Genomic DNA, 19,582 nt, shown 5'->3' on the forward strand with positions numbered 1-19,582 from the left:
ATTGCTACCATGGCAATTTCTCCAAAGTTCCTCTTTGGAGAGGATGCTAGCATGACTCCAGCTGCATCCTGCCTAGGATCCCTCTTTACCATGAGGGGTAAACTGTCATCCTGCTTTGTTTCAATTATTAAGTCGTACATGAATGAACAGGTAATTGTTCACATCTTAATTTCACAGTGGCAGACAGGACAGGTATCAGGCTTTTTGTCTTCCCAGAGAAACCACCAGCACTTTGTGAATGCCTAGCTGTGCAAGAGGGTTCCTCACAGTTGGTGGCAGTGTGTTGTTGTCAGCTGGGAAGCTGGTCCTTTGTGTTTTGCTTGCAGTGGTGTGTCTGCCCACTGGTGTTTTACTGATTGCATTCTCAGGAGGATTGTGGTTGTTGCTCCTTGTAGCACACCTTCAGCAGCTAAAGATGGAAATAGCCTACCTGTGGTGGGTTGCATAAGTTAAAGGCTGCCTTATGATCTGAAGCATAAAGCTATGGGTGTTCTCTACTTGCTTTCTTGAGGCCTGCTAATTGAATGCTGCCCGCTGTCTGCAGTCAGAGACATGACTGAACTTTTCTGGTTTGTTATCTTTGAGATAATATTTTGTGGTCTTGCCTCCCTACACAACATGCAGTTATCCTGCCAAGCAAAAATCAATTCCTGCAAAACAACACGCAGGTGTGGGTGGCTGAAATCATGTTTGTAATTAGCAGACTGCTAATTTGAGGCTTTGGACAGTGCTCATTATTGTGGCCAGAGAGGCAGGTGCACTTAGCCTCAGTTTATTCAAAAGTAATTTAATCACGATTTATCCACCTGAATCACCATGAAGACAAATTTTAACCATAATGGTGCAAGGAGTGGCAGGAAAGCCACAGATCTTGGCAAGAGGGCAGCTGTGCCAGCTGGAAAGCGGAAGGAGTAGCCTATGAATCTGAAAAAGTGCTGTCCCATAGTAAAGTAATTCATGTGATAGGAAGGAGTTTACAGTTTTTCTTCTGAGTTTAGACATTAAAAATATTAGCAGTCGCTAAACTTTCTGTAAGAGGTGAGACCTGGCATGACAGAAAAGCAAATGGTTAATATATGATGGGAAGGAAAAACGCAGAGAAATTAGGGAAAAGTGATTCTCCATTAACAACTTTATACTTCAGACTTAAATCTTGTTATATGGCTTACAGGTGGCTCTCTGACCACTTATAGCTGTTTTCAGATGAGATCTGCTAGATGTTTTCCAAGTTTTAGTCTCATTGAAGGGAGTGATTCTTGCTACCCTGGAAATCTCTATTAGACCAGTTGGTTCATGGTGGGTGCAGGCGCATGAACTAGGTGCCAGAAGAAAAAGCACTTTTACGATTCAGCTTCCTGAGAGGATGTGTTATTTCAGATTTCTGAATACAGAGAAATAAATAAACTCTATTATGAGAAATTCGGCAAAGGTAAGAGCATAAGAAGCCACCTTGTGTAGGGCTTCTCTGCTAGTCTCCCAGGCTCATTATTGTTATAACAGGCTTCTATTATCTGCTTCCACATCTACTGAAGTATACTATTAAAGACTTCACTGTACTCAGTACATAGTATATATAGTATATAATATATAGTTTATAGTAGCAACTGGCATCTGTAAGCGATTATGTGATATCAGCTGAAGGAAACCTAAATTAGATTAAAGTTATTTAAATTTTCAGTGATTTCCTCCTCCTGCATGGTATTCTTTTAATCTGGGATTAAATTCCAATTGTGGCTAAGTACGTGGAAAGCTCATCAATTTGAATGAAAGTTTTAGGAGCCCAGCATTTCTGAGGTTTGAATGGGAAGCTGTGGAGTGTGATGCTTACTAGATTGTAACTTCTGGGGGTCTTATTCCAAGCAAGCACAAAGTCAGTATAAGGAGTGAAAAAAGAATCCTCTTCTCTGACATGATGGTAGACAACAAATGAAGGTATGGTGTCTTGGGGTTTGCTTTCTTTTTTCTTCCTGAACATAATCTCACCTGAACACACTAAAATAGAATGGTGCGTTTCTTCCATAGTTTGAATGTTGGAGCTGAATGAGAGAAGAAAAACCATTTTGAAACAGAGACTTGCACCTTCCTCTCCACGGTCAAAATAAACCTATGTGTAGTTTTACACTATGCAAGAGGCATAGGTGAATGTTTGCTTTGTTCTGGTAATGGATGCTCAATGATGTGAGTGAATAAAACTTCACTGAAAACAATGCAGTACTAATCGTACTGTTGCCTGTAACCAGTTGCTCCATAAATACACTTGTCACCACTGCTGTTGCACTGTGGCCTATCTGGAACAGCCTTTTACCTGGCTTAGCTCTGACAGCAGATTTGGATTGTTTGTGTTTGGGTTTTTTTGTTTGTTTGTTTGTTTTGTTTGCTTTATTTTATTCTTATGACTAGTTACTATTTCCTGATTTGTTTTACTTGCTTTTGCAATTGTGATAAAACCATACCTTTTGTACAGATAGGAACTGCAAGTGGCTCCTCTGTGTAAAGCATAGAATTAAATGATAAAGTTACAACATTGCAGCATAGGAGCACGCAGGCCTACTTTCTTAAAATTAGGCAATGCAAGCAGCATGCGACTAGCACAGTTATTCCCATTTATCTGTTGATGTGTTTTAAGCATTACTGGCCTCATCCAATGTCCAGTGTTTATAGGAGACTAGGGTGACTGTTAGACAAAACTCTGCATAAATCATTTCAGTATGTCTAGTTTCTTGGAAGCAGTGAACAAACACGATCTGATTTTGGAAGATCATCTCCTACTGATACGAAATGTGTTTTCTTACTATAATCAACAAAGTCCATAGCCATGAATCATCATGACAAGATTATTGTTTTCCAGGCTATGTGCTGTCATGTTGGATATGGATGATTATTTTATTTTATAGGAATTATAAAGAAAAGTGCAAAGTAGAACAAACTGACCAGAGAAGCTGTGGATGCCCCATCCCTGGAGGCATTCAAGGCTGGTTTGAATGCAGCCCTGGGCAGCCTGAGCTGCTGGGTGGCAGCCCTGCCCACAGCAGAGGACTGGGACTGGGTGGGCTTTGAGTTCTCTTCCAACCCAAATCATTCTGTGATTAAAGACTAAACATATTCTGAGCTGACTTACTTAAAGCGCATGCAACATGTCAAGAAGACAACGCCTCATTTTTCAACAGTGGGGGAAAAATCCAACTGTACTTGGAATGCTCAATATTGGCAGCTTCTTAATAGTGTAAAAAGAAGATATGTGGTTCTTAAGCCATTTTCCAGTAGAGGTCACTTTTTTTTTTTTTTTTTAAACCTCTATGGGATATTTTTCCTCCAAATATCATTTCTTTCATTCTTACATCTTACTTAATTCTTAGAACTAAATTCTAAGGGAATTCAGTGAAGACAAAAAGGCAAAAGTAATGGCATTTCACTGATATATCAATATGCACCACACTTGTTGGTGTGCATGTAAACCTGTAGGTTGTGTGGTCGTCTTTTGTCAGACACACACTCTTCATTCAAGATTTCTGTAAGCAGCAGTTAATAAGGATGTGAGGAAATCTGCTGCCCTCACTGGTCACAGGCTCACGGCCTGTACTAAGAGATAGGATTAGTGAATAAGAACAGGTTGGAAGGCTACAAAGCTCCTGTCCCTTGCAATTTCCTTCTTTAGGTTATTAGTCTCGTCGAAGAACTTCCCTGAATAGTCTGAGCAGAAACAGAAGGAAAGGCTGGATTTATTCTATTTTTCCTGGTGTTTGGGACATACCAGGGAAAAGGCAAGCTCTGGGTCATAAGCTTTGCTGAAAATGTCTCTCCAGTTGTCTCCACAGGCACCCTGGAGGAACAACAACATCAGTTTTCTGAGCAGGGAAGCTGCCATCACAGAACAAGGAGAGACCATTATAGGCTTCTACCTACTGGCTTTAGGTATGTACTCTGTCTTGGCTTTGCTAGTGAAATTAAACTCCTGGTAGAGTTTGGTATAAAGCTTGAAGTGAGTCATTTGTTCTTCATCTGTAACAGAACAGAATGTTATGAAGTGCAGCATTTTTCTTCCATTATTATAAGATCAAAGAGGTACGGCCTTATTTTGCTAACACATTAATAACCAATGCAGAATTTTCAAGAAGAAAAAAACCAAGCTTGTAGACTTAACTACTGTTTTCTGAATTTAACAAGTAAAAGATTTTCAAAAAGGGAAAGTACTCTCTCAGATGTATGTAATGCTTCTTTGCTACCAAGACATGAGAAGACACTGAGTTAATGTCCATTGATTTCCAGAATTTTGACTGGTGCCAGTCAGTTGGCAATCTAAAGTGCTTCTTGCAGAGGCAGAAAATAGAGCTCTACAGGTTTTTGAATTTTTAAAATATTTCTACTGTTTTTACTTTAAGTGTTTGATGCCCATAATAATTAGTCCCTCAAACAGGATCTCTGGCAGGTCTAAGGAATACAGGTCATTGCCCCCTGTTAGCAGTTTCAGCACCATTTTGGTTCTCCTGCATGACAACACTGTATGGGTATAGTAAGGATCTGAAAATGGAACCCAGTATGAACTCACTTTGATCCCAGCACAACTTTGCATTCTGTTTAAATGATGTCTACTTGGGACAGACTCGATGCAGGATATAAGCAAATATTAGAAAACATTAAAGAATGCAGGTTTGATAGGTAATCAATTTCCAATTATACATCCTCACGGGAAAATACAAAAAAAATAATTTATGACATCAGTTGTTCTAAACTGCACTTTCAAAAATGTTTCTTCTTGAATGACTGACATAAGTAGATTTTTTTTTTTGCTTTTCTAAGCTTAACACACGTTGCAAGAAGCTTATTACCTTCAGCTAATGCTTGAAAAAGATCTGTGGATGTTACAGTGTAAAATGTTAAGTATTTTAATATGTTTATATGAGACCTTGCTTTTTTATTGGTAGGAAGCAGGGGTGGAGGGAAGTAGTATTTGGAATAAACTAGAGGTCCTTTAAAAAAAAAAAAAAAAAAAAAAAAAGACTTCTATCTTAATTATAAGCTCAATTGGAACAGTGTAAGGTAAAGCAGAGTTGTCCCAATTTATCCCCAATCTGTTCACATGCATGCAACCCCTCACAAATGGCTGCACCATTAGTTAATGAATTAATCAGCTGAATTTAAGACTAGAAAGAACATGGTGGGTCAGTAAGGCTATTCCCCTGCTGTGACAACATATAATCCATTTACAAAGCTATCATGCCTCCTCATATAATTGGCTAAGGCTTTTTGTTGTTGTTGCTATCACTCTTTCAATTGACAGTTTGCTCCTGACTTGGTTCCTCTTGCACAGGAATCTTTTCTTAAATCGTTAGCACATCAACTTTGTCCTTTTTGTCCCTCCTTTCAAATAAATTACTTTTGTTGCCTGCAGTTATCGCCTACAGCCACTCTATATTCCTATACAGGTTATCTCACAGTCAAACTTGTATTCCTGTTCATCAAGATAGTTCTCTTTATCTCCTATTGCAGTGTGTTTCCTCTGTCATCCTAGTCCATCACCCTAGAAGTTTTTTGCTGTTCTAATCTGGATTCACTCTTTGATCACGCACTAGGACTCAAACCAGGTCTCACTATCACCATTCATTAATGTTAACACCTCTAGCTCTGCTAACCCCTGCTGGTGCTGCCTGTGCATCACACTGGTAGTGCACATTTCTTCCATCAATTGACCAACAGAGGTGTTTTCCTCTGCTGCCCCTGATGCTGACCTCACGTCTTGTAGCAAATACATTTTAAAGTACCTAAGTGCCTGAACTTTTACACTGCTCAGTTAAATTTCATTAATACCTTATTACTTCACTCTTTGAAGTCCCCTTGTTACTTCTGTATGCTATCCAGTCATCTTCTGTTGCTGATAGTTCTTTTCAGCTTTCACCAGTGATGCCATGGCTGCTAGAGCTCCTTCAGGTTACACCAAGCCTCTCATGAACACAAACTTTGTTCTGAGGCTGATCACAGAGGAAATGCATTATTAACTTCCATGCATGCATCATGCATGCTCAGATCCATTTGCAGTATATTTTTACTCCTCACCTCTTTGAGTTAAAAAAAAAAAAAAAATCCTATACGATAACATACAGAATTTTTATTGAAGCTAGCTTGCTACTTCTACACTGATTTGTTTGGAAAAATATTTGTAGGGTGTAAGCTACTGTTCAGAAATGCTTATTATCACACAATCATTTTATAACCAACTCTTCATCTTCCCTACAGAAGTTGGCTTAAGGATATGTAATAACTCTGTATGAAATATAAATAACTCTGTAATTAAAGACTCTGTAAATGGGATCTCAAGGCCAGTAAGAAAAGCTTATAAGTTTCCAATTGCATGTGCTGTAAGAGCCACCACAGTGTCTTCCAAAGGACTCTGTAGCATTGCTGCCAAGAAAAATCTTTGAAGAGGGACAGAGCAAATAATCCATAGCAGAAAAATACTGAGGGGAAATTTCCTTTGTAATCCTGCTAAAAGTTTGTTTTCCAGGATTAGACATTTGAAATGTACACAAACAAATAACAAATTTTGGCAGTAACATTAGTACTTACAGTAAAACTTGTCCCAGCTTATGTAGCTAGGTAAAATTAAAAAAAAAAAAAAAAAAAAAGCATCTTTTTACGTTACATTACAATTTATGCTTTATACATCATAGTCCCAAAACACTTGTCCAGGCATGACCTGGTTTTGAAAATGGACAAATATGAGTTACAACTAAAAAAAATTTAATTCCAAAATATTCTAAATTTTGTAAACAGTTTGAATTTCATCTACTTTACTTCCTGAAGTTTATGGTCCTTTGTAACCAGCTTCATATCCTCTACACATTTCTGTCAGACAGCAGTGCTGATATCATAAATTAATCAACCTCTGTAGGTCTTGTGGTATTGGTTCTTGACTACTGTGGATCTTTCTGTTGTACTTTCTGTCATTCGTTCCCATACCTGGAGGAAAAATAAGGAAAGGGTATTTTTTTTTCCCTTAAATATTAATTAGAATTCTAAAACTAATTGTTCTTTTCTACTTTTATACACAACTTGTTCTGTGCTCATTTTCCCTAGTTTCACATTTAACTGGGGTTGTTAGAATGAATGACTGACATAACAAGAAATGTCAAGTGATTATGACAGAATATTTGATAGAGAGAAAATTCTGACTTTCTGTGAGTACTCTTATCACGAAGGCATGCTGAGGGCATTACCAACCTGATCTGAAAACTGGAACAAACCACAAGGCCCAGACTTGTCTTTAAATGGCACATATTTCTGAATGGTGACAGAATACTGTTTGACAGGTGACAGGATGAATGTTATTTTGGGATGTTACTTGACAACTAAATCTGAAAAGGTGGGAAAGGAAACAAGCCATTCACAAAGCATTCATCCACAAAATGATCACATTTATTGAACAAATAATCTCTCCATGCCTTGTCAAGTTTAAAACATGATGATTCTTCTGCCAAAATTCTCAATGTGCCCTGGGTACAATATTGTGTCTGTATAATTAGTGGTGACGATTAAAAGCAGAGCAAAATCATTTCACAGTTAAGTAGATAATGACAGCTTTATAAACTGTACATTTTCCCACTGTTTTAGACTAGAAAACTTTATAGCAGACCCCTCCAGACAGACATTTATGGTCGTGTACAGGTAGTTGTACAGTACAGCTTCCCTTCTACCAAACTTAACTATGCAAAAGCATAAATGCAACACGGACAGTGTTGTTCACAGTCTTCATGCACTTAGAGGGAATAGAGGGTATGGCTGCATGCTCAGGCTTGGATGGAATTCAAGCAGGAATCTTTGTATAATTGCTACATTCTCCGTTAGCATTTTTCCCAGCTAAACATGTTGCTGTTTTCTGTTTCTTTCAAACAGAGAAGTTTTTGGTTTCCTCAGCCAATCTTTCAGTCAGCTTTCCGCATGCACTTTTTGCACTGGCTGGCAGACAGTGAATTGACACAGGGTTTTGCTCATAGAGTTTTGGTTCCTGACTTCCATCACTTGCTGAGCATCCCTGCTGTTCCTCCTCTGCAAATCATGGGAAACAGAACCAACCCCTTTGTGTGGAGACTGTTGACATCCATGGACTAAAACCTCCCAGGCTGTATTATTCCAGGAGAAACATTACTGCAGAATTCTATAAAGACAAAACATTGTTTTTTAATATTGCTTCCTGTCCTGTTCCTCCTACGTCCCAATGTTTGCAAGTGTGAGTACCAATTGTATTAGTGTGGCTTGAGAAAAGCTCTACTCAGTTCTGTCCTGAGGAGTAAAGGTGACCCCGTAGCTGTTCAATATTCAGTGACTGTCAGCACTCATTTAGTTGTTCTGCTCTGATATTGCTCATCTCACAGCAGCAGCTCGCAGTCCTGTCCTGTGTTAAAGAGTGTCAGTAATTTTGTTGTATGCCACTTCAGAATTGCCATCATTCCTCATTGATGAGCCCAGATCAAGACAGCATTACATCTTACGGAGGAATTGCACTGGCTCCACTCTAAACTTTGGGATGAAGTGCTCAGTTTCATCCTACCATTTCTCTCTCAGCCACTTACAGGTCTCCACCAGAACCTGCCCTTTCTCACCAGGATTGCCTGAGTTCTGGGGCTGGGTTTTGGTGTTTTGATTTTATTTTTTCATCTCTTCCTGTGAGAGAATATTGTTGGTATCCTATAGAAGGCAGAGTGGGTTCTCTCAACGTACTCTCTTCCATCCCCCATGTTACTGAGAGGCCATCAGGTGTCACCACTCCTCCTAGCACTTCAGCATTCACATTTCTCTTTCTGGGATCTGGATTTGCCTGCAGCCTGCCCCGAGGCACCTTCTGCCTGTAGAGCAGCTGAGGAAACTGTCTCTCATCCTGAGAGCAACGCCCAACGCTGTGTCTTTACATCATCAGTGTCTGAACATAGTTTCAGAAGTGATCACAATCTTGTCTCTGACATCTGCCTTAGCTGTATTGTTGTTTTGCATCACTTTTTGCTCAGTCTCTTCCTTAAGATACTTTAAATGAAAACTCCCATGCCCTCCAGGCTAGGGGGAATTTCAAGGACAGCCTTCCTGTCAATTACATCATATTGACAAAATTGTACTGTTTATGAAGGAGGTGAACTTTTGTCTGCCATTTTAGTGCCATGCCTTACTACTGACAGGGAAAATATTTCTGCATCTACTGTCTTGAAAACCATCTTACCTTAGACGATGTGGAGCTGACACATGCAAACAGCACAGCTATCATGGCTGCACTGCAAATTGTGTTCCCAAAGCAGTTTGTCCTCCCTTGTCTTTCTATGCTGGTTAATGATACCAAGACTTGGAAAAATGTTAGAAACAATTCCCAACTTGAGCTGTATTTTGCTGTTGGAAATGAGGCTCCATTAAGAAACATTGTCACCTAGTGGCCAGAATAAGATGTATTTACTGTTGTTGATCTTATAATTATATATATCTATACATATGTGTGTGTGTCTGTGTGTGTGTATACACACAGAAGTATCGTTGCATCAGTGTCTACTTCTGGTTAATGCCATATACTGACACATCAGCTCTTCCCAATTCAAAAGCTCTTTAGTGAACCAGACGTGTTTGCTAAGCAAGTGGTTTTTTGGCAATTCTGCAAAGAGAAGTTATTAGGAAGGAAATGAGTCTGCAGAAAAGCTGTTCACAGTGCAGTACCAAGTCTGTCTCTGCCACTGCAGACTCAGGACTGGGATCCATGTAGGTAACCTCACTGCCTCCGTGCTTTGCTCTCTGATTTTTTAGCTTGTGACGCTCACAGGTGGCCTGGACATATGGAGCCCAGCAGAGAAACGCTGTGTTACCATCATGCAGACATATTATGCTTCTTAAAAGAGTTCTGAATGTTCTCTGAATACCCAGAGTTGTTATGCAATGACACATCAAGTTACATTCTCCTTCAGTATGTGTATTTGCATCTTGCTACGTCAACATACAGTACCAGTGCTCTCAGATAGCAGCTGCTGAAAGTGGTGATTCTTTGACAAACAGAGCAGCAGCATTTTCTGTTCGTTCCATTTGATTGCCAGTTATTCACTTATTCATGCTTTTGCAGTACATCTTAGCCACTTAAAAGTGCTTCACACATAAGTTTCCCAATGGTTGAAATAAACTGTTCCAATTCATTTCTAATTGAACTAAAGGATAGTTAGAAGTGAAATCATACATTTACAACTTGAACTAATGCTTGTTCACATTTGACTTCAAAGTGTTGTTTGTTTGTTTGTTTTTCAGGTTGGATGTCTTGGTTTGGAAACAGCATTGTGATTTTTGTCCTGTATAAACAGAGGCATCTTCTGCAGCCTACTGACTACCTTACATTTAACTTGGCTGTATCAGATGCCAGTATCTCTGTGTTTGGTTATTCAAGGGGGATCATTGAAATATTCAATGTCTTCAGAGATGATGGATTCATTATCACATCGATATGGACTTGCCAGGTAAAACTGGATTATACTTAATTAAGTAATATAAGCGTAACTACTTCTGTGTATGTGCTGTGTGTAAGCAACAAGAAAAAAATGCTGATTCACTTTCCAAAAGGACAGTGTTCTCTTTTGTTACATCCATAAATCTGTGTTTGATCGGGTTTTGACAAATTCTCAGTAATTTTTTCCTACCACAAAGGTCAACATTCCCAACCAGCTGGCTGATGCTATTGTTAAATGCTGCCCTTTGCCTTACAAGAGAATTAGTGTATTTGTACTTCATTATTTGCCTTGTAGAAGCAGGTTAAGTCATCTTAGAGAAGGCTTATATAATGCAAGTTTCACAGTTATTGTACAAAAGCTGTCCTTCTTTTGCTGTTTTATTCCATGTTCTTGTGAACACTTGAGGAGACCAACACTGATCACTTCAATCCACCAAATACTGTAGAGAAGGTTTATTAGTGACTAGAAACCGCATTGTTATTGTTTTCTTGGTTTTGGTTAAGTTTTTCTATAGTGAGAAAAGAATACTTCTTTTTTTCTTATTTATGTCCTTTTATCTTGGATTTATTTCTCTCTTATTATCTGTGCATTATATCCTTTTTTTCTTATCTGCGTTTGCAGTGTTTCACTAGGGGACTTGAACTTTTTGTATTTTACAAGGTTATTTTAGGCTTTTAAATTAAAAGAAGGCAAGATAGTGAGTTGACTGGCAGTTTGTATTTCTGGAGGCAGACCTTTCTGTTCCTTCTCCCTTTCCTTCCTTCTACACTCACCAGAGGATACTTAGCTCTCTGTAGGTAACAAGCCTTTCTTCTCCTCTACATGAGAAATTGAGGAGACTAGCTCTGTCTATTTGCAGTAGTTCCTCCTGCTTGGCGTTTTGACTTCACGTCATACCTCCCTCCCATATTGGAAAGTGAAGGCGCAGGCTCTGGTTCTCTTCTGTTCCTTGTGGTCAAACCTGGTTGCTGGCAGTTTACGCAGCTTTAAGTTAGCTGTTATGTTCCTGCTTAACAAAGCGTTCAGAGCATCCATGCAGGACTTGAGTACACCCATAAATCACAGCATGCAGCTACTTGTACCAAATTGGTTGCATTCTTGTGCCTGAAGTCTTTGTGGGCTTGGGGTCTGTGGTAGAATAAGTGCCTTCTCTCTACGGCACAATCATCCCTAACCTTGGAAGCAGGAAACTCAGAAAATCCTATTAAAGCAAATTCTGAAATATTCACGCCTACATAGACAGAATATAAACATGTCTCGTAGATAAATAAGTGCAAGCCTGGCTCCCTGAAGCTGTTGGAAATATCTATGAGAAAGATTATATTTAGTGTGAGTGCCTGTTTCATGGGGGAATCAAAAAGCTGAAACTGACAAGATAGCCTCAGGCAAGGTATAAAGAAGATAACTATGAAGGAAAAGAGAGAGTGAAATAATCCTGTTTTCTTATCTTAGGTATTTATTGTTTTTTATTTAAAGAGGAGCTTGAACTATTGTGCATTGCTGCTGAGAATACTTTTATAGCTTGTGTTTCCTTATTCTGGGAGTGAGATTTCCTGCAGAAAGGCTCTGGTTAACCTAAGAGCCATAGCTTCATTGAAAAAAACATTTTGAGTGAGAAATTAAATATATGTCTAAATCAATTTTGCAGAAAAGATTTTATTAAAACGAAGCTCATTATTTCCTCAGCAAAACTCATTATTTCTCTAATCAGAAAACCTACAATTTCAATTCAAAGTCTGCTGAGGATAAACTTCCAAGAAACCTTTTAATTTTCTTGATTAATGGGAGGATTTCAATTCATCAGACAAACAAAGGCATGCATACAAATTGAAAAAACCCACACAGAAACTTAAAGAGATTCTCATTTTGTCATTCATTTCAAAGAAGGTTGTTGCTACAGTTAGGGAATTAAGTGTGAAGTCTGGGCCTCTGGGTCCAGTTCCAGCTTTGCAGCAGGCTTCCTATGTAAGACAGTGTAAGCCATATAAGCTGAAATTCTGAACAGAGATCTGTGGCATAACAGAAGATCTGCAACCCAGATGATTGGAAGAAGTAATTTTAAACGACCCTTCTGCTTTTCCCCAGCCCAAGCTCTTCCAGAGGCTGACAAGTCCCTGATGTATTTTGTGTAGTTTAGAGCACGGTCTGTGCAGTAGCTGTTTTGGGAGGGGGTGCTGGTATGTAAAACACAGTACACAGGAATCAGCACTGTGTCCACATCCATTGATTTGCAAGGGAGTACTCTTGACAGCACATTAACAACTTTCCTAAACAATCTGGTTTGCAAAATGTTACAGTTGCTTCTTTCAGAATCTACAGAGGATTATCGAAGTTTAAACTTAACATTTCAAATAAGAAATGATATCACGTTAATTGTTAATTAAAAATTCATGGCAACTTGGGAAAGTATTTTTTCACTCCTTATGAATAGCTGAAACCGGTTGTGACTTGCTGAGTGATCAGGATATGTTCAGCAACAAGTAGGGTTTGTCTTGAAAAAGTATTTGTTCAGATGTTTTTTACTTTCTGAAAGTATTGTAGATACCTTTAGGTATTTAGGAAGAGTACAGTACAGAAATAACAAGAAGAGTCAATATTTTTTTTTTTTTAATTGTATGTTTCTGTGCATGCACAGCCAGCCAGCACAGAGCTCATTCTTAAAATGTTCAGCATTGAACAGAAGTGGGGGTTTATTGCATTATTTTTTCTATTTATAAAATCTGGTGCATTCAAAGCCAGACCAGAACGGGCCTCACATCTGGAACATGGGGAAATAAGGACCTTGGTGCCAGGCAGCTGAAGCCCATCCTTCCATCATGAATGTGTATCTCTCGGCTGCCTCATCTCACTGAAACTCCTAGGCCAGTAGCTGGGATCACAGCATGACCAACATGCTGTTAGCACGACCCATGTGTTCCCTTCCCCACCTTGGTTGATGTTGCTAGGTCCTGAGGACAGCCCCCCTTTGGCTTTCTGTTGCTGTCCATTTCACTGAACATTTGCTCCTGTTTGATCAGTCAGCCTCTGCTGTCAGGTATGCTTAGCAAAACTTTACTTTTCCAAGCTAGCTTGTCATTTCTGTTTATGAAGAAAATTCACGAGCTCACCTCACTTAATCCGCAAAGCTATTTTCCTTTCCTCTGCCTTGGGCTCTCTTCAGTACCTTCAGGTGACGTTTTTCAAACTGTAGAGTTCACAATTCTTAGCTGTCTCAGATAGAGGGAGTGGGGAGAAGGCAGATACCTCTTCTTCTCCAACGGTCTAGTCTGTGAAAAGTGTAACTAAAGATCTATCTTATGATAAAATGGCTGTCTTGTTTCATTCTTGCTGAATGGGCAAAGTATATTGCTCCTGTATACACATCTCTGTACAGAATCTCCCCTCTGTGCAGAACCACTATTACTCTCCCTCATACCAAGCATTATTTTTCTTTCTGAAGGCTTGAGAGAGCTCTGCTTCCAAGAATGAGGCTGCATGGCCGGTCTGTACCCAAACACTGCTCAGCTATATGCTCTGTACAGACATGTTTTTTTCTCTCATAGTTTTTTTTTATCCCTTCTTTGCTGTAACCCTGTGTTTTAGTCCTGATCTGGACAGAGGAAGGAGAGACTCTGACACATTCATCGTTTGCCTCTTGGCAAATCATTGGTACAGTTCATCTAGTAAATTCAGGTCAGTGAATATAAGCCAATGACCAACAGACATCTGTTCCCCTATCAACCATGTTTATAATTAGAAGTTACCTCAAGATGTATTTTTGTCCTTTCTATATGTTTTTTGTTCATATGTTCTGCTGAATTAGAAGTTGCTATGAAACCTGTAAATAATATTGCATCATTTACATGTAGGAAGTAAAGGAATGTTAACTCTCTGTTGAAAACACCAGTTTCTTCTAAACCATACTAATCCACCAGCAGAAACCTTTTCTCGTATCTGCTGATCTTTTGGTGAATATAAAAGTTGCAGACTTTAGGAAGCCTTAGTATAGAGGGGGAAGTGTTATAACCTTTCTTATCCCCAGAAGCCAAATATAGGCTGTGGAGTGCCCTAGAGTTAGAAATGTTTCATAATCCTTATACTTCTATTCAAACTTGCTTCCACTAATTGACTTTGTCTTTTTTTTTTTCTTTTGTATGAGAATACAGTATAGTTATTCTGATGTTAATTTTATAAATACATAAGAATTGTATAAGGGTCAAGAAGAATGACTGCTCTTACATGTGCTTGCTTTGTCATCATAGGTTTATTAATTTTTTTAATACTTATTTTTGACTGTTAGTGGAGACCTTGAGTATCTTTTCCTACATGTAAGATAGATCTTAAGTGTGCACAAAGAAGCCCAGGGTTTGTTCAGGGCTGGAGTAGAGAAGGCTCCTGGGAGACCTCACTGTGGCCTTCCAGTACTTGAAGGGAGCTTATAAACAGGAGGGAGACAGATTTTTCACAGAGGTAAATACTGATGGGACAAGGGGGAATATTCTAAAATTGAAAGTGGGTGTGACTGCCTTGCTGTGTGGTTTGGTTGGCTTTGTAGCAGTGAGGAGACTTGTTCTGAATCCTGCACTGCTTTATGTTTTGACGCTGTATGCAGTGCTTCCCTATTTTTGCGAGGCACATCTTGGAAATAATCTAGCAACCCTAGTGAGCTGCAGCAGGCCCCTCGTGGCATGTATGCATTGTTTGACTTAGTCCACTTCTGCACTGTTTGCCTGACAGCACCAGCCCTGTATCATATGCGCATCCTGAAAGGAAGCTGTCTGGCCCAAAGTCCAACGTTTTCTAGACTTAGTGCATTTGCATTGAGGAGTGCAGGACAAGCAGAAATGTCTAGGATTTCTTACACCTTAACAAAGTTTTTTGAGTTGAGATGCTGCAGCTGGTAAAGTCTCCAGATGAAATCTCAGACAAACATGGACCTCTAAGAAAATCTGGATGTTTGGTAGCCCTGCATTATTAACAGTGCTGCTCTTGGGCAAGGACATCTCCTCTTCAGAGTGGTTGTCCTGACCACTCACACATGATGTCCTTCTCCTGCTATAGTTTCTCTTCTATAGCCTTGGTATTTGCTTGTTCCAGGGACCATGAAGCATCCCGTTCAGCTTCCAGTCACTGCTTCCAGCTGACACTTCACACATCCAGTACTTTTGGTGCGATTGAACACCCAGAGGTCTAATCAGACATTTTCAGGAAGGAATAGTGTTCAGCTTTTGTAAACGTTAAAGATGAGGATCTTAAACTCTGAAAGGAAAATTGAAACAGTAGGAAATTCTGAAATTAATAACATAAAAATATATAGGCTCTTTTCAGAAGTTTTGAGGCAAAGGTCTTTTAATCTTGAATAAATTATATCTTATTGATAGAATTTGCTTCCTCAGAACATGCAATAATCTGTACCTTAATTGTAAAACAAAAGATCAATATCTTTTCAACAGTAAGTTCTATAAATGGTCCCACAAATCATAAACCCTAATGACGTTTATGTTCTTTTATGGAGTGCACTTGAAGAACATAGATTTCTGTCGATTTAATATAACCAGTGTAACCAACTAGTCTTTTGACTTAGCTGGACTGGTGACTGCTGATTCAATCTGTGATTTTTGTGTGTCTGTAAAAGTTGAGTCAGTGTTTATGTATTAGTGTGTGTGTTGTGGTATTCCTCTACATTTTGCGTGGGATGACTGACCAGCAGTAGTACCTCAGCATCAGTGCAACCAGGTAGGAAAGGCAATTGCAAATGGAGAGGATCAAAGTAAAAGGTCACAGACTTTCTTTCAGCTCCTGGTAGATGGGAGAAGAAAATAGTAGGGAAATGTCTTCACAGGCACATCTTGAGTTCACTGCTGCTCATGCACGGTGGGGCCAGAATGCACGCTGCAAGAGTACATCCATCCTCAGCATGGCTCTCTGCAGCTGGATGGCTTGGACAGAGGATTCCCATCCAAAGACTGAGGTAGTTCAACACTGCTTAGTATAAAAATCTCTATCCCAATACCCAAAAGTGTAGGTCTAGGATGGAAGCTGGGACAGAAGAAACCTGAATGTTTCTCTCAAATCATAATGGTACAGGAACATGTCCTAATGTCTATTTAGTTTGTAAGTGCTCAGCTATCCACCTATAAGACGTAGAAGAAATTAAACCAAATGTAAAAACTGAGTGGAAAAAATAGCTATTGAATAACCTAGTGCAGTGCTGTGGTGTGATATTTCTGCAGTTTTATTTATATATGTATCTTATCATTCCTGACATCTCAGTAAGATGAAAATAACCTGCAGTCAAATCATGGAACTGGCACTAAGAGCATTAAGAGATAAAATAGATGTTAAAGGTGCTGAAGAAAAGCTGTGTAACTTTAGCTCTGTATTCAGCTCACCCTAACACACTGGTCCACTGTGAAAGGTGGGATGTGGAGACTGAACTATATAGCAAATTCAAAAAGTGATGTCTTTCATTTTGCCTGTACTGTGTCACATGATGCCTCTTCTGCACCCAATTTTGTTCTTCCGCACAACTTTTATATTTAAAATATTATGAGTACTGGACTGTTACCTCATTCTCTGAGCCTTTCCTTGCATTACTGAGATTTGGATATGGAGAAAAAAATGCAGACATATTACTGTTCCCTACTTATTTATTTCTGGTCTGCTGCGATGTCATCTGAAGAGTAGTATGTACATTGCAGTCAAAGAGGTAAAAGCAAATTGTGCAGACATCTGTGAGCTAAATTCTAATGAGAAAAATACTTCATCTATAGGGAAGAGGGGAACAAATTTCCTTTGCACGAACAGAATCATTAGCAACATAGAAGATCATTTCAGTGTAACTAATGTGACGGCAGGGAAGTTATGCCAGTTTTCATTAGTTATGAAATCTTCCTTGTTTTTGCTGTAAATGATTATTTCTGCAGCCAGTTAGTTGCAACAAATTAAGGAAGAAATATATTTGGTGCTTGAAAAATGGTGGCTGCTCAGACTATCAGTTTTGGTGTTTAACAAGACAGGCACAGCCCCTCCTGTGTCATCCAAGCACTGCACTGCCTGGAAAGGGCGCTCACTGTCTGACATTGAGCATACAGAGCTGGGAATTCCCAACGCCTGAATTCCTGTTCCTGCACCAGCCTCTCCTTTCACAGGACCTTGAAACAGGATCTAAGAGTAGCTATGTAAGAGGAGATCTCCAAACAGTCATTATTATTTTTTTTTCCTACTGTCAGGGTGTATGGGAATCATTGAGTCAAGGCCTGAACCACTGATTGAGCACCTGGGGAAAGGACTGGGTCAGTCCTGGAAGCACAGGTGAAGGCAATTCAGTTGTGTGACCAGAAGGGGTGGAGCCCGGCTGCACCTCTCTTAGACCTCATTTAAGGGCTGACTGCCACTGGGAATGGATCTCTGGTTGGAGATCTCTCTTTTGTGGAGTTTTCCCAGTGAGTCTAGATCCTCAGAGACGGGTGAGTCCTTTTTCTTTTCCTTGCAACACTTAATCCCTCTGTTGTTACACCTCTTGTATCACCTTTCCATTGTGTTGACCTGATTGTTATACAGGGACATAGCAAATTCTTGTCTCTGCCAATTCCAGTTGAGCTGGCACCACTATTAGCCTGCTGTGCCTTGTGCCTAGGAGCTTTATGAGCATAAGAATAGCTTCACTGGTAGGCATTCAGCCAACAGTCAGAGGTGACCTTGTATTAACCTGGTGAAAGCTAGGCAAGCAGATTCCTTCTTGCTGGGAAACAGCACAGGCAATTGTCCATTGGAGAACTTGGAGGGTCACTTGTAATTTCTGGGCTGTGCTAGCAGAGCCTGTGAACGGTCTGCAGGACCTCCTCCTTTGAGAAGCATGTAAACCTACAGAAACGTTAACCATGACCTTTTGAAAAGGCAAAGTTAATATTTTGAAAGTGTGACTTAATCTGACGTTAAATGATCACAGTTATTAGGGCAGCATTATCATAGGCCATAAAGCCAAGCTTTGCTTCCATGGAAATGGTGGATGACAGGTTGGCCATGAGCCAGCAGTGTGCCCTTGTGGCCAAAAAGGCCAATGGCTTACTGGGGTGCATTAAAAAGAGCATGTCCAGCAGGTTGAAGGAGGTGATCCTCCCCCTCTACTCTGCCCTGGTAAGACCTCATCTGGAGTACTGTGTCCAGTTCTGGGCTCCCCAGTACAAAAAAGACAACGATCTCTTGGAAAGAGTCCAGCGGAGGGCCATGAAGATGGTGAAGGGCCTGGAGCATCTCTCCTATGAGGAAAGGCTGAGTGAACTGGGTCTGTTCAGCCTTGAGAAAAGGAGACTGAGAGGGGACCTGATCCAGGTCTATAAATATCTAAGGTGTGGGGGGCAGAATGGCGAGGCCAGACTGTTTTCAGTGGCGAGTGGAGACAGGACAAGGGGAAGTGGCTGGAAACTGCAGCATAGGAAGTTCCGCACAAACATGCACAAGAACTTCTTTACAGTGAGGTGACGGAGCACTGGAACAGGCTGCCCAGGGAGGTGGTGGAGTCTCCTTCTCTGGAGATGTTCCAGACCTGCCTGGATGCCTACCTGTGCGACCTGCTGTAGGGAACCTGCTTTGGCAGGGGGGTTGGACTCGATGATCTCTGGAGGTCCCTTCCAACCCCTACAATTCTGTGATTCTGTGAAATGTGAAGATAACACAGGTGACTCCTGAGGCTGTTTTCTTCTATCTGTTTGCATATGTTTGGATCTACGTGTTTATAGTAATGGTACAGCTAACAATAAGCAAGCAGCCTCTGACTTTATGCCCAAAAGTGGAGAGGAGTTTGGGCTCAGGCCCATTGGAACAAGTTTTGTGCAGCATTGTGTGGGACGGTGTTGGAGTTTGTTATCTAGTGCTAAACTTCCCTGTACAGTCCTTCACAGAAGGACAATGCTAATGCAGCATTTAATCTGAAGATGGGAATCTTTCCACTGGATTTGGATCTGGGTGGCATGAGCTACGTGCTTTGTTTCTTCCTTCACAGCATTAACTTAGAGCCAGGAAGCTTCTCACAAGCGTGTGCAGATGTGATTCTTGCATCTGGTGAGGAAGGAAATTCTGAAAGAAACTTATTAAATTCTGTGTGCTTGGTGCAGTTCAGAACCATGTATGTTTTTATGGGCATG

General features: G+C 40.1%; 1 protein-coding gene across 2 annotated transcripts in view; it reads left to right on the forward strand.

Moving 5' to 3' along the window:
* LOC128082555 (opsin-5-like) overlaps positions 1-19,582 on the forward strand; it is a 34,560-nt gene that overhangs the window by 5,528 nt on the left and 9,450 nt on the right. Inside the window, exons 2-3 of one of the 2 annotated variants that reach the window (XM_052686776.1) lie at positions 3,804-3,912; positions 10,261-10,466. In XM_052686776.1, coding sequence (XP_052542736.1) covers positions 10,266-10,466 — 201 coding nt within the window. In that variant the 5' untranslated portion in view covers positions 3,804-3,912; positions 10,261-10,265. Of the gene's footprint in view, positions 1-3,202; positions 3,913-10,260; positions 10,467-19,582 lie in introns of those variants that run through there. The other variant, XM_052686771.1, reaches the window with a different exon arrangement.

This window comes from Tympanuchus pallidicinctus, unplaced genomic scaffold, assembly GCF_026119805.1.
Source record: "Tympanuchus pallidicinctus isolate F22 unplaced genomic scaffold, pur_lepc_1.0 scaffold1, whole genome shotgun sequence".
In the NCBI taxonomy this organism is placed as follows: Eukaryota; Metazoa; Chordata; class Aves; order Galliformes; family Phasianidae; genus Tympanuchus; species Tympanuchus pallidicinctus.